Source organism: Tachysurus vachellii, chromosome 15 (genome assembly GCF_030014155.1).
Source record: "Tachysurus vachellii isolate PV-2020 chromosome 15, HZAU_Pvac_v1, whole genome shotgun sequence".
Taxonomy (NCBI): domain Eukaryota; kingdom Metazoa; phylum Chordata; class Actinopteri; order Siluriformes; family Bagridae; genus Tachysurus; species Tachysurus vachellii.
This window is the reverse complement of record NC_083474.1, coordinates 8177029-8193098: the sequence shown is the minus strand read 5'-3', so window position 1 is coordinate 8193098 and position 16070 is coordinate 8177029. Positions and strand designations below refer to the sequence as shown.

The following is a 16070-nucleotide window of genomic DNA, read 5'->3' as shown; positions in this document are numbered from 1 at the left end:
TGTAACGACGAAGTGAATTATCAAAATAGCTAACTGTTTCGACAGATCATAACTAACTTGGGTATAGTTTAGCCTAATCTCAAATATCAGCCAATATAAAGTAACAAGCAAATTATATATCAAATGGCCAACAAATGTCAGTACCTGACAGTGATAAAATGAAGATTTCTCAGTTGATTTTACAAATTACCTTCCATGAAGTTAGCTAGTATTAATAAGAATATTTTAATAAAACAAATACAGTCTGTAGAATTATTGCTATTAAAAATAGCATTACGGATGCTTAATTACAATTTACGAAAGATTTAAATAAAAAAATAAATGTTATTATTATTTTTATTTTTTTTTCAATATTAAAAGTTAAAAAAAAAAACATTAAAAAAAATCTAGATTTATATTTTTATGAATATTTGAAAAAAATATTAAAACAAAAGCAAACTAATATCTGGACTCTAATAATATTGGCTAATAAATAAAAATAATACTAATAATAATAATAATACTAATAATAATAATAATAAAGAGTATAGAGTAAATACTGCAAACTAATTTTGAAGTACTGGAGAAATGTGGTTTAGTCTGTAGAATTAAATATGGTTAATTTTGAGGCTTTATGTATTATGTGTATAGACTTTTTAATTGTCTTTAATTCCAGCATGTATGCATTTTTTGTAAGGAGATAAAGAACATTAACTATGTGGACTGATAATGTGACAGGCTATAAGGTATTGATGAGGTTTAGACAGGCTCCCATTATCTTAATGGACCTTCCTCTTCGATCAATGTTTTTTTCCTTTCTGGCTCTTCTACTACTTCATTTTAACACATCATTTTAGAATCATGCTGCTTCGATATTCAACTCACTGAAGATATACATTCACCAGGCACTTTACTAGGAACACCAGTTGTAGCATAAGCATATATAAGCATATGTATGCAGACATCTAATCAGACAATTAAAAAGCAGCAGTACAAAATATACAATCATGTAAATACAGGTCTCAGTTAATGTTCCTATCAAACATCAAAATGAGGACAAAATGTGATCTCTTTGACTTTAAGCGTGGCATGATTGCTGAATTTACTCAAATGCTCACTCATTAGAACCATGGTGAGCTGAATAGCATCTCAGTGTGCACCTCAGTGTACCCATGATAGTCTCAGATTCCTGTTTTTGGTCGACAGGAGTTGAATGGTGTTGTCTTCTGCTGTTGTAGATCATCCAGCTCGAGATATGATGTGCATTTTGAGATGCTTTTCTGCTCACCATGGTTGCTAAGAGTGATTAAACAAGTTACTATAATGTCAGACTTCCTGTCAGATTACAACCATTAGCATGGTGCATTTGGCCTGCAGACCTTCAACATGCAGGATTTTTTTTTTTTTTTGCAATCAATCAAACTCTAGCAACTGTGGTGTGAAAATCCCAGGAGATCAGATGTTTCTGAAATACTCAAACCAGCTTTTCTGGCACCAACATTCTCTATATGCACTGTGTTGCTTTCACATGATTGGCTGACTGGATAACTGCATAAATGAGTGTAGTTTTCCTATTAAAAGTGGACTGTAAGTGTAGTTTTTGTTGTTTTGCGTGTATAAATCCTAGCACTGTCAAACCACAAGTCGACATTATAATTAGAGCAACCAATAAGGAATGAAAAATGTTGAGAATCTGACCTAAAAATACTTTAATTACTCGTAATAGCAGAGAGTGTTTAAAGCTGTTGAAACCGGTCATAAAGTAAAACCAGCTAAAAGGACTGACTGGAAACACTCATGACTCTGATTCCCCCACAGCACTGCTTTCATTTTAATACAAAATGATCCACACTTAGCAGGATATAATGAAAATATCATGTATTGATGATGACAGAGTACAAACAACACTAAGAGCACAAAGAACGCCTTGTAAAAATAAATAAATAAATAAATAACATTAGGTTTGTGGAAATGACGAAGCACTATTTGTTGCTAGGCTTTAACTATAGGTTTTTGTATATAATATAGTAGGCAAAAAATGTTCGCCTCACACCTCCAGGGTTGGGGGTTCGATTCCCGCCTCCACCTTGTGTGTGTGGAGTTTGCATGTTCTCCTTTCTCGAATCCTTCCACGGTCCAAAGACATGCATGGTAGGTTGATTGGCATCTCTGGAAAATTGTCCGTAGTGTGTGATTGCGTGAGTGAATGAGAGTGTGTGTGCCCTGCGATAGGCTGGCACTCCGTCCAGGGTGTATCCTACCTTGATGCCCGATGACACCTGAGATAGGCACAGGCTCCCCGTGACCCGAGGTAGTTTGGATAAGCGGTAGAAGATGAAAGAATGAATGAATGAATGAATGCTATACCAGAGTGCTGTTGCAGAAGAAATCACAGTCTTAATTTGGTTTCACCATTTCTCTCTCTATAACGTTACAGATTTTGACATTATAGGTTTTATTTTTGCAGCAAGGTGCTATCACAACTAACCCATCAAGCTCTTCTTGTAAGAGGTCTGTAGTGATTTTTTTCTTCTTACATACACAATGTCTCAAAAAGTGTATGGTTTTCCGATCTGTCCGGTTTTTGTGTAGTGACGAAATATAAAACCTGATCTGATATTCAATCTGTCATTATGTTTGAATATCATATATTCAGATGTTGAAAATCTTGTACAATACAATACATAAGAAAAGAGATGTTTTTATCCTAAATATTTGGAGTAAATGTCCAGCCACCAATCTATTTATTTTCTGTACCACCTATCCTACATAGAGATACAGGGAACCTGGAGACTGGGGGCACAGGGTGGTAGACACCTTGGATGGTGTGCAAATCAACTGTAGAGATGCCAACTAGTCTTCAATGCACGTCTTTGGACTGAGGGAGGAATGTGAGCAACATGTCCAAAAAAGTTCACGTACGGTCTAACAGACACAAGTTTTCTTTATACAAAGATACCGAAATACAGACTGCTTTTTTCTCTGGTTAGTACAGTTTTTGTCAAGTTTCAGGTTTCTGGAAGCAATTCAGTCTGTGACAGTATGAATTTCATACGCCTATTTATTCCAAACATGCCTTTTCCTTCCACACGGACTAAAAGAAGTCACACATGCGACTCGATCCCTGGAGAGTGTGCAGAAGCAAAAGGAGCCGGTGTAGTGCTTTGCTCCCTGCTCCTGCAGGCTCGGGCTACACCCAGAATTACAAAAAGCACATTGACAAAGCTTCTGACTCACCTGCTGCCAGGCTTACACACTTCTATTTACATTGCTCAACTTTCGTGTTACTAGGCGTGTGGAGAAGCTTTCAGGAGCACTTTTGTCAGCTAGACTACAGGTGCTAATAGGTGTGGTTCTTCTCCAGGCCAAAATACAAGCCAGTATAAAATGCTGTTTTTCCTAGGGTATCATGGGTTCCAATTTCCTGGAGCTATCCATTTTTATTCATACTTGCCTGGAGGACAAATATGTTTATTAACCATATAAATGAATTATAACCTGTTTCTTATTGATTTCGAATTAAAAAAACGTTTTGAATCTGGTACGTATGCATAAACATGTTGTGCTTCATCGTAGTGTGACACAGGTCGATGTTTTTGGTTCATTTGTTTGTTTTTTTACTGTACAAATTAATTTATGTACATGGAAGACTCAGGAATTTGTAGTTATGTGGAAATCCACAGCTAACTTTGTAAGATGATGATAATTAGAATTATTAACTTGGTAGTTTCTCTTAGTCTGTATTGGTGTTGGGTGATTTCGGATAAATATCCGATAAATATCTGATTTATTTATTTAAATATCTAACTTCTGATGGGAGTGAACAGTAGCGCGACTGCGGCAAAAAGCACATACTGCTTCCCTTTCATCTCGTAGGATATGATGCAGTTAAAGGTGGGGTCTCCGTTGTTTGAAAGCCAATGTTCACATTTGAAATCACCAAAACGAACACGCCCCTAACCCAAATGGGTCCCACCCCTCTATTGATAGCTCCGCCCACACATACATATGTAACCCAGGCAACTAATGGAAAGAAATGTGTCTTTATCATAGTTGAAGGGAAGAACAATACGATTGCCGATAAACAAACAAGCAAAAATGAGACACAAGCATAATCATGCAAAGGCTGATAATATTAAGCTCAACACTTACTACACAAATAACACTTCTTTTCTACCGTAGTAATGTAGAGAGGCAGCTACAACCCAATTTTCCTCAAAATTAGCTTTCCTCCTTGGTGGACAAAATACACAAGTCTCTATGTACAGACGACTGAGAGAGAGATTACAAGGGACCGTCTGCAAAGTGCAAAACCCGAAAAGCGAATACTACAAAAACAGTCAATAACTTCACTGTAATACACTGTACTGTCACCAGCTCACACATCACTGATGTCCTTATAGTTTTACTACAATACTTATTTGGTCGTAATGTCTTTTTAATACATACGGCCAACTTTACTTAATATGCGGCTAACTTTACTTAAGTCCCTCGGCGTCCCATCGCAGGCCTTCCCGCTCCTTCAGTTCTCTCCAGCGCTGGAAAGCTGATCCTATATTAACACGGGTCCTACTTCTTGCCTTATCTCAAGCCACTCTCTCTGCCCATATTGACAAGACCCGCCCCTTTCTGCTCATTGGCCACACGTTTGTTTTGTTTGGTTTGGTTTGCCGGCCCAACTCAGTTTTCTTAAAGGGGTGGTAAAACACGATTTCACTTTTCTAACTTTAGCTAGTGTGTAATGTTCCTGTTTGAGCATAAACAACATCTGCAAAGTTACAACGTTCAAAGTTTTGCTTTTAAAGAAATCCATTTCTAAGGACTACAGCAAACGGTCGGTAGGGACTACACGACATTCCTCCAGGGTTGCTGACGTCACTAAGCCCAATATTTACATATACATAATATTTACATAAATCCCAGGTCCACTTTGTTCAGCCTTCCTAGGGACGGGGAAGTTGGGGATCAATGGTTAAAATTTATTTTTAACTCGGTCCCTCATAATTATTACCCAAATCTCGCTCTCTGTGCTGCACATTTTACGGAGGAAAGCTTCCGCAATCTTCGCGAGTTCAATGCAGGATTCGTTTTACAGCCTAAACAGTAATGTAAGACAATGAGTATATACTGTACAATTAACTTATGTTCGCCTTTTAAATATGAAAAAAGGATTATACAGAACTATTAACACATTATGCATAATTTTGGTACTAGCTTATTACACCACCTTCTGTATTTCTTTGCAGCAGATGTTTTCCTCTTCAGTTGGCATTTCTGCACTGTTATTACATGTACACCTAATAATTTTTTTTTTTAATAAAAAAGGTTCTTGAATACACTTTTGTTAATAGACAAACACTTATTGTTGTAAATTAAACATCTACCAAACATACATAAAGCAACTATTACAATTAGTACAAATAAATAACAACGTATCTAAAAAGTATGAGACAACAACAAAAAAAACATAACATTCTGAAACGTTGTTTAACAGCCGTTCTTGAACAGGTTCTGCTCGATCCTAAGATTCACTAATTTCATCTTCACTAAAATTTTCTGGGTCCGATTCGGGCTCAAATTGGTATGGTTTTATTGACGCCATTGTTTCTAAGCACAGACAAGGGGCGTGAAGTTTCCGAAAAACATGCACTAGGTGGTTAGCGAATCACAACACACTGGGCCAACCAATCTAAGCCCATTGCTATTTTTGAGGGACTGGCTTCATAGAACCCGGAAACCATCAGACCGTTTTACGAGGAGGGACAGAGCAGTGTAGAATAAAGGTAAAATATTTTTTTTAAAAACGAAGCATGAACACGTTACAGTGCACCCCACAAACACAATCAAGCCTTCGAAAAAACGTGTTTTACCACCCCTTTAAGCATTTCTCAAACAACGGAGACCCCACCTTTAAACACTGCTGAATTTCTACACAAACACCAAATCTCTCTCCAGAATCCTTGAAAAAGAAAACTGATTTGGAACATAAGTTGTGCCACCGACTAATAAAAGTTATTACCATGGCAACCAGTACAAGGAAAGCTTACTGGTGACTTCATAGTACAGCAAAGACTGGAGACCTGAAGCGCTAAAAACTGTGAACGTAGCATAACAGGGACTACTTATAGCAGAAATGTTAACAAAGTGTACAACAAAATGATTTCAAAAATGAAAATAATCTAACATGGAAAGATGATTATCAGATAAGTGAGTGTTTTTATTACACTGCTTGCTGCAGTGGAAGTCATAATGAGAATCAGCGCTTTCTATTTGCCTTCTTCGTTACAACCTCATTACTTATTTTACTTAAGGAGTGATTTTTCAGACGCTTTTGTTTACTTCTGCAGTACTAGCTGTGGTGTTGTGATGCTGTGGCGTGCTCAGTGCGTTATCTAAACTTTGGCACACTCTTTAAGGGTGATTTCTTTGGAAGTTCCAAATTTCTCTGGAAACAAATTTGTTGTGCTTCCTAAATCTGTCCATCTCGCCTTTGAATATTTTGAAAAACGACCGTTCTGTGCCGTGCCTGCTGCATGTAAACAATTCCACGTCACAGCTGCGCCATTCGCCTGTGTGTGTGTGTGTCTGTGTGTGAGTAAGGTGTGTGATGTATATAATAAATACTAATAAACGAAATCATGAATAAAATAAAACTCAATTAAATTATATTCAATATGTATTCAATTTATATTTTCCATACGTTTTCCCTTCCCGTTGATTTAGAACTAGTAACCTAGGGAGCTTTCAATAATTAAAATACCATTTTAGTAAATCACACGTTTTTATTGTGTAAAAAAACCCTTGTGTTCTCCATGCACGTTTCTGATAAACGTGAGTTGAATGCAAATGCACTGGTGCTGGGCAGAATCGGTCGAGACTGAAACCAGACCAACACTGCAGAGGCACATCAATACTCAGATTTGGACCTCAACCGATTGTGAAAACCACCAAAGATGTCGTGTCATGACCGATCTGACAAAATAAAAGGAACACACGTCCAAATTTCAACAATGTAAAGGTCTGAGTCAAATTTCCCTGACGATGTTACGCAACCTTCTCTGAGTGACAGGAAAACAAATAAATAGCGCTTTCATCAAAAAAATTAGAGCACATTTACTTTTCCTCTCTCAGTTATTTATACACAAACTAGTCTAGGTTCTCAATCCAGGTTTGTTCATTTGTTACTGAAACCCCTTGTCAACTATCTTCTCCCCCCAAGTCAGTAAATTCTACAAAAAAAAAATCGTATTTCTACAACATTGCATAAGCTTCTTCTAACAAGCATTACCACAGAGTCAGTAATATGGCTACAAGATCTTTATGGGTTCTCTACATCCGTGATTCTCTATGTAGGATCCCGAGACAGCCATTTATTTATTTATTTGTTTTTATTATTTTAATTTTGTAGAAATCACAACCCATGAATAGATCCCAGAATCACCGATGCTACACAACTTCATCAGCTGTTATGTGGAAATACCACCAAGAAAGATCCCCAATGAAGCCTAATCCCAAATCCTGCTTTCTCACAAAAATAAATCAAGTTGGGTATGACCAGTTGGGTAATGACATGCCAGGTCATTTCTTACAAAAGCACTATAATTGTGCTCACATTTCTCCACATACCCTCTAACACTAATAGATGGATGATTAGAACCCGGATTCAGGAATCTGCTGTGCATGACATCGGATGATTTTTGATTGCCTTCCAGATTCTCATTGGCTGTTTCTAAACCAGTATAAAAAAAGGAAGAAAAAAAAAATCTATAGGCTTGTAGGTCAGAGGTTCTCAGGTAAACAGTGCGAGACCCACAAAGAAATGTCTGTATCTCAGTAACCCTAGTCATGGTCACTTTAGATCCAAAGACTATCCTGAGAACACTGGGCATGAAGACAAATCTCAAAATAAAAAGATCGACTGCTCGTTATCCATTTGATAGATTTGGACCTGTGTGAGATGATTAAGGTACACAGTTGAATGGTCAGTATCCATTTTAGCAACAGGAGATATGAAACTTAAAGGGTTACATGGCGCAGACTGCCACTGTTCACTGACTTTCTCAGCTAAAAGAGAACCAAAACGTCCTACTATTAGTAATGAAGGAGCGTAAAGACAGACACAAGCAACCCTTCTATAGTGTCACACACTAGACTTTTTTCATTTTTTTAATAACTCACACCATGCAAGGGAAAAAACCCCCAAACAAAAAGTTACTGAGCTCTGAAAAGAGAGTCTGTTGTGAACTCGAACTACGTCGATTTTGTTTCTCACCACACCCATGCGCACAGCACAAACCTGTCAGCTACATCGGCTAGAATAGAAAACAACAACAATGCCAACAGTGACATTATTCACACATTTAGCACAAGAGGAAACTTTTAGAAATAAAAAGACATTTAACAAACACTACAAAACTGCATGTAATAAGGCGTGATTAAGTAAATACTTAGTCTGCAACTCAAGAAAAGAAAATTAGTTTAGTAGGCAAGGTTTGTTGTTATTTTTTGACAGTTAACTATTATATAATGTAGTTCATGTTCTTTTATTAATGTCCATTCATGTTCTGGTGTATTGAGCATTATTTATTATTATTATTATTATTATGAATGTCAGGTTAGGATGAATCCCAGAGCATGGGATAAGCTCTGGATCCATCATGATAAAGGTCAGGATAAAGCAGTGACTGAAAATGATGATAAATTCTGTATTAATCATATACGGTATTAATCGACTCTTTTAGCTGTTAAATCCATATCACTTCATCTGTTCAGTAACCAAACACATTTTAACGACACTGTTTATTTACTGACGTGTTTCCGGCCGCAATCCTCATCAACCGTAAGTCTTAATGTGTAGAAGATTGATAAGATCCTAAAGTCTGTGTGTTCACATGCGAGCTGTGCTGTAATATGTGCACAGGGAATCCTGTAAGGGAAACTTGAATGGAAAATGGATCTTACCTGTCACTGAATGTTGGCTGTGTGTCGCTCATTGGGCTTTTGTTTTACAGCTTTTCTGAGATTTAAATCCAACCGGCATATTTATTGTCAGGTCAGTGCAGAACATCAGTGGGATGGAGAGCAAAAAAATATATAATAATAAAATTAAATTAAATTAAATAAAAAATAAAATAAAAATTCAAAAAATAAAAATAAAAAAATAATAATAATAATAATTAAGAGGAAAAAAATCTAGACCATCTTTCTGTAACTTTATCTCATCTTTATCTCAAGACAAGAAAAAAGGTACAATTTAAAGGGATGAAAAAAAAATACTCAAAAAAAATGTCCAAACTTCTGCATGGATCATTAGATGAAACTGAAGGCAAAACTAGCACTTGCACTTGACTAGTCGACAGTTCCAGTCGGTTGTAAGTGTAAACAGCTTGACTGATGTAATCTGAAACCTTAAATCCTTGCTTTCTTAAACTTTCCTCTCCAACTTATCCTACATTTCCCTACAACTCAACGCGATTGACGCGATTATTCGAATATTTCAACCCAAAAAAAGCAGATTTTTCTGTTTACATCCAATATAGAGACCAAGAACTTGTTCCTTCTCTACGGTGTGACAAAAAATGGCGTCAAACGCGAAATGTAAACCAGCACAAAATCTTGCTATTTGTTTTCCTGCATAAATATACAAATATATCAGTTTATGATCTAAAAGTCACATATACATATGTTACAACTGCATTCTGCAAGGCCTCCAAAACAGTTGTTAGAGCTACTAAAGCTAAAGCTAACTCCGGCTAGCATCCAGACAGAAAGAGGGAGCCGTTTCACAACAAATCAATCTGACACACGTTTGTGTTGTTGTCCGTGTCTGTTAATTGTTTTAAAAGAGAGAGAGAAAGTTGTTGTTGTTGTTGTTGTTGTGTTCGGGCATCAATAGATAGTTTGGGTGAATCTTTCTGTGCAGAGATTTTCCCATGAAGCGCAAACAAACAGCTTGAAAAACAAACGCTCGGGTTGAGAACACCAAAGTGCGCTGAAACAAATGTAACACTGATTTTGTAAGACTTGTCCGTTGTAAGGAGTTTCCAAAGAGAAAAAAACAAAGCGACCGCGTTCCGGATAATCCAGATAGTATGGAAAGTGTGGTGTGTTGAGCTGAGCCGAGATGAGCCGAGCTGTGTGTCCGGCGGTGTCGAGTTAAAGAGTCGGAGCGGAGTCTCTCTCTCTCTCTCTCTCTCTCTCTCTCTCACACACACTCTCTCTCTCACACACACTCTCTCTCTATCTATCACACACACACTCACTCTCTCTCTATCACACACACACACACTCTCTCTCTCTCTCTTTCTCACACACTCTCTCTCACTCTCACACACACTCAGGTAAGAATTAGTAAAGGTAAGTATCACTACAGGTACACACTCTCTCTCACTCTCTCTCTTTCTCACACACACACTCACACTCTCTCTCTCTCTCTCTCTCACTCACGCACACACACACACTCTCTCTTTCTCACACACACGCACTCTCTCTCTTTCTCACACACTCTCTCTCTCACTCTCACACACACTCAGGTAAGAATTAGTAAAGGTAAGTATCACTACAGGTACACACTCTCTCTCACTCTCTCTCTCACACACACACACACTCTTGAGTCAGAAGGGACAACCCAGCTAACCGCTATAGCTTACAACGTTTTTTTTTTTGTTGTTGTTTTTTTATTGAAATATAACACTTGAGTTTGGTGGGACATTATGGCTTATTACAATCTGTAAATAATGTGAATTTACACAAACTTTGCATGGGTCAAAGGACGCATTTATAACATTGTCTGTACGATACTGTACTAATACTTACCTGTACTAATACTGACCTGTAGTGATACCTACCTGTAATAATACTGACCTGTAGTGATATTTACCTGTACTATTACTCACTTGTAGTGATACTTACCTGTAGTGATACTTACCTGTACTAATACTCACCTGTAGTGATACTGACCTGTACTAATACTCACCTGTAGTGATACTTACCTGTACTAATACTGACCTGTAGTGATACTGACCTGTAATAATACTTACCTGTAGTGATACTTACCTGTACTAATACTCACCTGTAGTGATACTGACCTGTACTAATACTCACCTGTAGTGATACTTACCTGTACTAATACTGACCTGTAGTGATACTGACCTGTACTAATACTCACCTGTAGTGATACTTACCTGTACTAATACTCACCTGTAGTGATACTGACCTGTACTAATACTCACCTGTAGTGATACTTACCTGTACTAATACTGACCTGTAGTGATACTGACCTGTAATAATACTTACCTGTAGTGATACTTACCTGTACTAATACTCACCTGTAGTGATACTGACCTGTACTAATACTCACCTGTAGTGATACTTACCTGTACTAATACTGACCTGTAGTGATACTGACCTGTAATAATACTTACCTGTAGTGATACTTACCTAGCGGTCACTGCACGTCGGCAGGTTTTAATAATGTAAAAAGCACATTTTTTCAGCATTTTATTGCTATTACTTTATTTGATTTGTGTATACATGTGTATGTGTGTAATTTAACTGTTACCAAAGACTTTGCAATGTAAAGCCTTTTACTATGCAAATATCTACTTCAATCTTCTGTGTGTGTGTGAGAGAATATGTTGGGTTTACTGTTTTTTTTTTTCAACTATAAATTTATCTGAGCCTGTCCCAAGTCTTTTTTTAAGCACAAAAGCTAAAGTGATGTGACATACGGCTAAGTATGGTGACCCATACTCTGAATTTGTTCTCTGCATTTAACCCATGCAAAGTGTACACACACACACACACACTGTGAACACACAGTTTTAAACTACATCCAGAAATATATCTACAAAACTGAGGTTAAATTATTGCCAATGAGAAATATTATGAAAATGATAAGATATTTACTTCACACCCAAATATGAGTAATCTACCTCATGCTTTCCTGGTTGAACTAATAACTTATTTTACAATTGTAAATAAATAAACAATTTTCTACAAATTGTATTCAATGCAATTATACAATTGCTATGCCCACACTGTACAGAACACTGTGCCATGATATTAGTGTACTTGTAGTAAGTTTGGGACGTGGCTTAGTCATCAAACATGTGTACAATGTTTCCACCTGGAGGTCATCCTCAGTATTACATTAATCTTTCGTTCAGGCTTTTTTGGACTAATTAATTACTACTAACCGAATTAACTAACCGAATAGACTCATTAAACCATTTTTTATTTGGTTTTGCTTTTTTGTTTAAAAACAATAAACACAATTTTTTTAGTGCAAAAAGAAGTGAAATGGCATTTATTATCACTGTCAAAATTATTTGAAATCCTTAGGTTTACAAAAACAATGTAAACACCACAGTAAATGCACACATAATATTGCACAAGTTAAAAAAGTGTCAAAACTCGAATGTGGCTTTTCAACATTACAATATTACAAAATTAATTTCACGCAAGCAAACCTTCGAATGCTTCACAGTGTGTTGCTTATTAATACAGTGTGTTATAGAGTTCTAAAACAAAGACATGACACAAAAATGACTTCTAAGTTTAACATCCAAGTCCACGGATCATGTTAGATTAAGAATTAATTTGAAGGATTTCAATATAATAACCATTTAAAAAAAAAACATTCTCCATGCTTCAGTGTTCTGAGCAAGAGATTTAGGAGCCTCTTCTACAGTATCAAGCTTGAAGGGCTTTTGAAATTCTGACTAAAAAAAGACTTGGCCAAGTTAGTGTTTTATTACAAAAGTTAAAAATTTGAGGTTAAAAAAATCGAAAAATAATTATTTCCTTAAACAATTAAGCAAAACTACTATTTCGAGTTTAAATCAATTATAAAAGCCGTCTCTGTCATATACCTCTACATTCATGTTCATAAAAAACATAGTTAACAAAGTTAGTCAAAGTTGATATCTGATTAATACCTGTAGAGGTGTATATTCTGATCAAAATAATGTCCTGGTTGAAGAGACCTCCCTACTAGTCTCTCTTAATTGCGTGGCTGTTGGCATCGGTATTTACTTGCACTGGACTCTTCCAGTGCTGGAATTTCACGCTGCTTTTACGGTATGCAAAACGGAAAATGTCAGCTACGAACACCCACGACAAGATGTACATGGCCACGCCACCACACTTGATAATGAACTTTGGCCTGGGTGAGATCAGCTCGCAGTACAGCATGGCACCGCCCACGAATACTCGCATAATGACGAACAAGAGCACAAACAGTACGTCCACCAAGTCACCCAGGAAAGTGTTGTAGCGGCCAGAGTGCTTCAAGAACCACCGGGTCTGCAGCAGCGGGTTGGTGATCTCACTGCCAAAGATCACAGCGCAGGACTCGATGCCTGATTCACCAAGCCACAGGGTCAGCAGAATACCCAGGATGCTCATGGTGTGATGGGCAAGCATTACCAGACCCTCAGTCTGGAAGTACACGCACCAGGCCATGTCGAAGATGAAGTAGCCAAGACTGACCACCATTGCTGTGATTTGGAGAGGGGTGTTCTTTGTGCCTAGAATTACATAAAATAGTAAAAATATTTATAAAAAACAAACAAAAAAAAGTTTTGTAAAGATAACTTTAATAATAGTTCCTATTAGAAAGTATTTTCCATTGTCTTTTTATGTTAGAAACTAAGAATAAAAGTACTATAAAAACTATGTACTATGTATAAGCCTGTCGTTTCTACAATCCTAAATATCTATACATATATATTCTATACACAGTATATTTCTACAATAAAAGAGCACCAGACAAATTAAATGTCAATCCAATAATCAGTTGTGGTTACTTGTAGGGTTAATCTCTAGTGTATTGGAGTTTTTACCTGGGTAGGTGAAAGGCCATGGTCCATCTACGTAGCCTATATAGGCAGTTATACACACTGCAAGGATGCCGTGAAACAGTGTGACCAGCCGACAGTTCCATTCATAGCCACAAGAGCCGTTTGTGTAACACAGCAGTGCATAGAGAGCAATCCACCCAGCCAAGCAAACACCTACTCCAAGAACCAGTGGCGACATCTTTGAGCTGTGGGCTGAGATTTTGACAAACAAATATCACTAGGCTTTCTTAGTGCCGAAATCGAAGCAATGTCATATCAAATAAACTTACCGAGAGACTCTGGTGAGACTTCTAAACAAACAATCAAAGCTTTATATAATCACATCAATACTTGAAGTCCTTCTCTGACCTCAGACCACTCCCATGTGTGTATGTGTGTAGGAACACAGTAGCATTGCCCAGCAAGGATTGAGAAACACTTAAGATCTGGTTGATTTCAGCATTTAGACCAAAAGTTATTATGGCAAGAATGCAGCAAGTCTCACATACCAAAAAAAAGTTAGATGTTCCACTGTGTTTTTAACCATCCATAGACCAAGTATACAAATTATATTATATAGAGAAAAGAATGTGTGCATCATAATATTATAAACATCACAACATAACAGTACAATCATGATCATTATATATTTATGTTATTATATTAATATTAGACTTGATTCTTCTTTAATACCCTGGATTACAAACATGGACCTATTTACATAAAAATAATAGTGTGTTTATTCCTCAGATTGTACCATTTGTAGCACAATTCGAATCATTGTCTTACAATATCTTTACATTCATTATCAATGTAAACATAACAAAATACATTCCTCATGTCAGCTAGTTTCTACTCATTCGTCCGTTTTAATCAATTTCTACACTGTTTTAACAAATTAAAATGGTTAATTAAAATGCCTGTTTTCTGAAAACCTTCAGCACCCTGCACATGCATACAACAACCATCCATTAAAAGAAATAATCACCTGAATTACATTGTAGCTCGGTGGCTTCCCAATAATGGCCGTATCCGCCTGTGTCTGCATCATAATCTGTCGCCGCCTTCTGCTCCCTCGTCTCCATGGAGACGGGGAGCGAGGCACCGTCAAACAAAGGCAGCATAGACCAAAAGAGACCTGAAGCTCCGCCCACACGTCTAAAAACAACAGCGGCCCCTGGTGGTTCGGTGACTCCACTGCACATTTCTGCTGTATAAACTTGGAGTTCTTAAACTTTTCAGTCTCAATATTTTTTAATTTTTTTTTATTTAGTCGTTTATTTTAAAATTTACTTCATATTTACTTCATGTTCTTTTTTTTTTATTTATTTTTGTCCCATGATAGCACTAATTAGCCTTATACATAATAGAGCTTTTTTATTCAAGTTCAGTTGACATTACTTAAGCTTGTTTTTGGGTTAGATTCAATCTGTTTAAACCCTTAGAGGTCTAATGCCTTTTTTTTAAGACCATTGAGATGAACATTGTTCTTATTTCAGTTACCTAATGCATATTAATGGCAAAACTCTCATTACACTATATTCAGCAACATGCATGTTTGTAATTTTTAAGTTTAGTAATAATTTTTTATTTTTTTTTGAGATGTTGAGACCGGTCCATATGACATATGACATAAGACATTATGCCCTGGATTATGTACATAATTGTTTTTGACTGTTAAATGTGAAAACCATCCTGTTCATTCGTTCACATAAAACAATGAAATCATTAACATTTGTATGCCACTTTTTGTTTGAGAAAGGCTGTTTTTAAGGGAGTGTCAACAACCATGAATATTGATATGTCATCAAACATGGGGAGACAACTGTCCAGCCCCTAGAGTCTATGTGTCTCATGTTGCCATATAGTTCCTTAGGGAACTTATAAGTGGGTGTTTACCATATCTGTCCATTTAAAACTAGACATTTCAAAGTTTCTATAGACACATTTCTCATGTCTGTGCAACAAGGATGGTGGAGTATTTGTGACTTCCTCCGCTTTAATCACAGCCCCTGTGGCTACACCTCACTGAAATTAATAATCATGGAGTTGACTTTAAAAACTACTGTAACACAATGTAACTTGAATTTTGAAATCTAGCAGACTGTTACAAACCTCCATACAACAAGAATAATATTGAAAACAAGATGTGCAATTTTTAGAAAGTAATCGGAATAGTGTGATACAATACAAATGGTTGTTACTACCATTTATTTTTTTTTGCTAATAACCATAAGATCCAAAGTGTTT

At 36.7% G+C, this 16070-nt stretch overlaps 2 protein-coding genes across 6 annotated transcripts in view; both read right to left on the bottom strand.

The window, feature by feature from the left end:
• arhgef12a (Rho guanine nucleotide exchange factor (GEF) 12a) overlaps window positions 1-10143 on the bottom strand; it is a 56439-nt gene extending 46296 nt beyond the window's left edge. For 2 of the 3 annotated variants that reach the window (XM_060887850.1, XM_060887851.1), the window contains exon 1: window positions 8941-10142. In XM_060887850.1, coding sequence (XP_060743833.1) covers window positions 8941-8972 — 32 coding nt within the window. In that variant the 5' untranslated portion in view covers window positions 8973-10142. Of the gene's footprint in view, window positions 1-8940 lie in introns of all 3 variants that reach the window. The other variant, XM_060887852.1, reaches the window with a different exon arrangement.
• A 2120-nt stretch (window positions 10144-12263) lies between these two features.
• Window positions 12264-14960, bottom strand: tlcd5a (TLC domain containing 5a). 3 transcript variants are annotated; one of them, XM_060888772.1, is made up of 3 exons: window positions 14818-14873; window positions 13824-14033; window positions 12264-13508 (listed from the first exon to the last, which is right to left on the bottom strand). In XM_060888772.1, the coding sequence occupies exons 2-3, from the start codon at window positions 14017-14019 to the stop codon at window positions 12973-12975; spliced, it is 732 nt and encodes a 243-aa protein (XP_060744755.1). In that variant the 5' UTR covers window positions 14020-14033; window positions 14818-14873; the 3' UTR covers window positions 12264-12972. The 3 variants fall into 3 exon arrangements, with proteins under 3 accessions (XP_060744755.1, XP_060744756.1, XP_060744754.1); XM_060888773.1 differs by lacking the exon at window positions 14818-14873 and adding an exon at window positions 14111-14781; XM_060888771.1 differs by having other exon boundaries at window positions 12265-13508; window positions 14809-14960.
• Between the last annotated feature and the right edge of the window lie 1110 nt (window positions 14961-16070).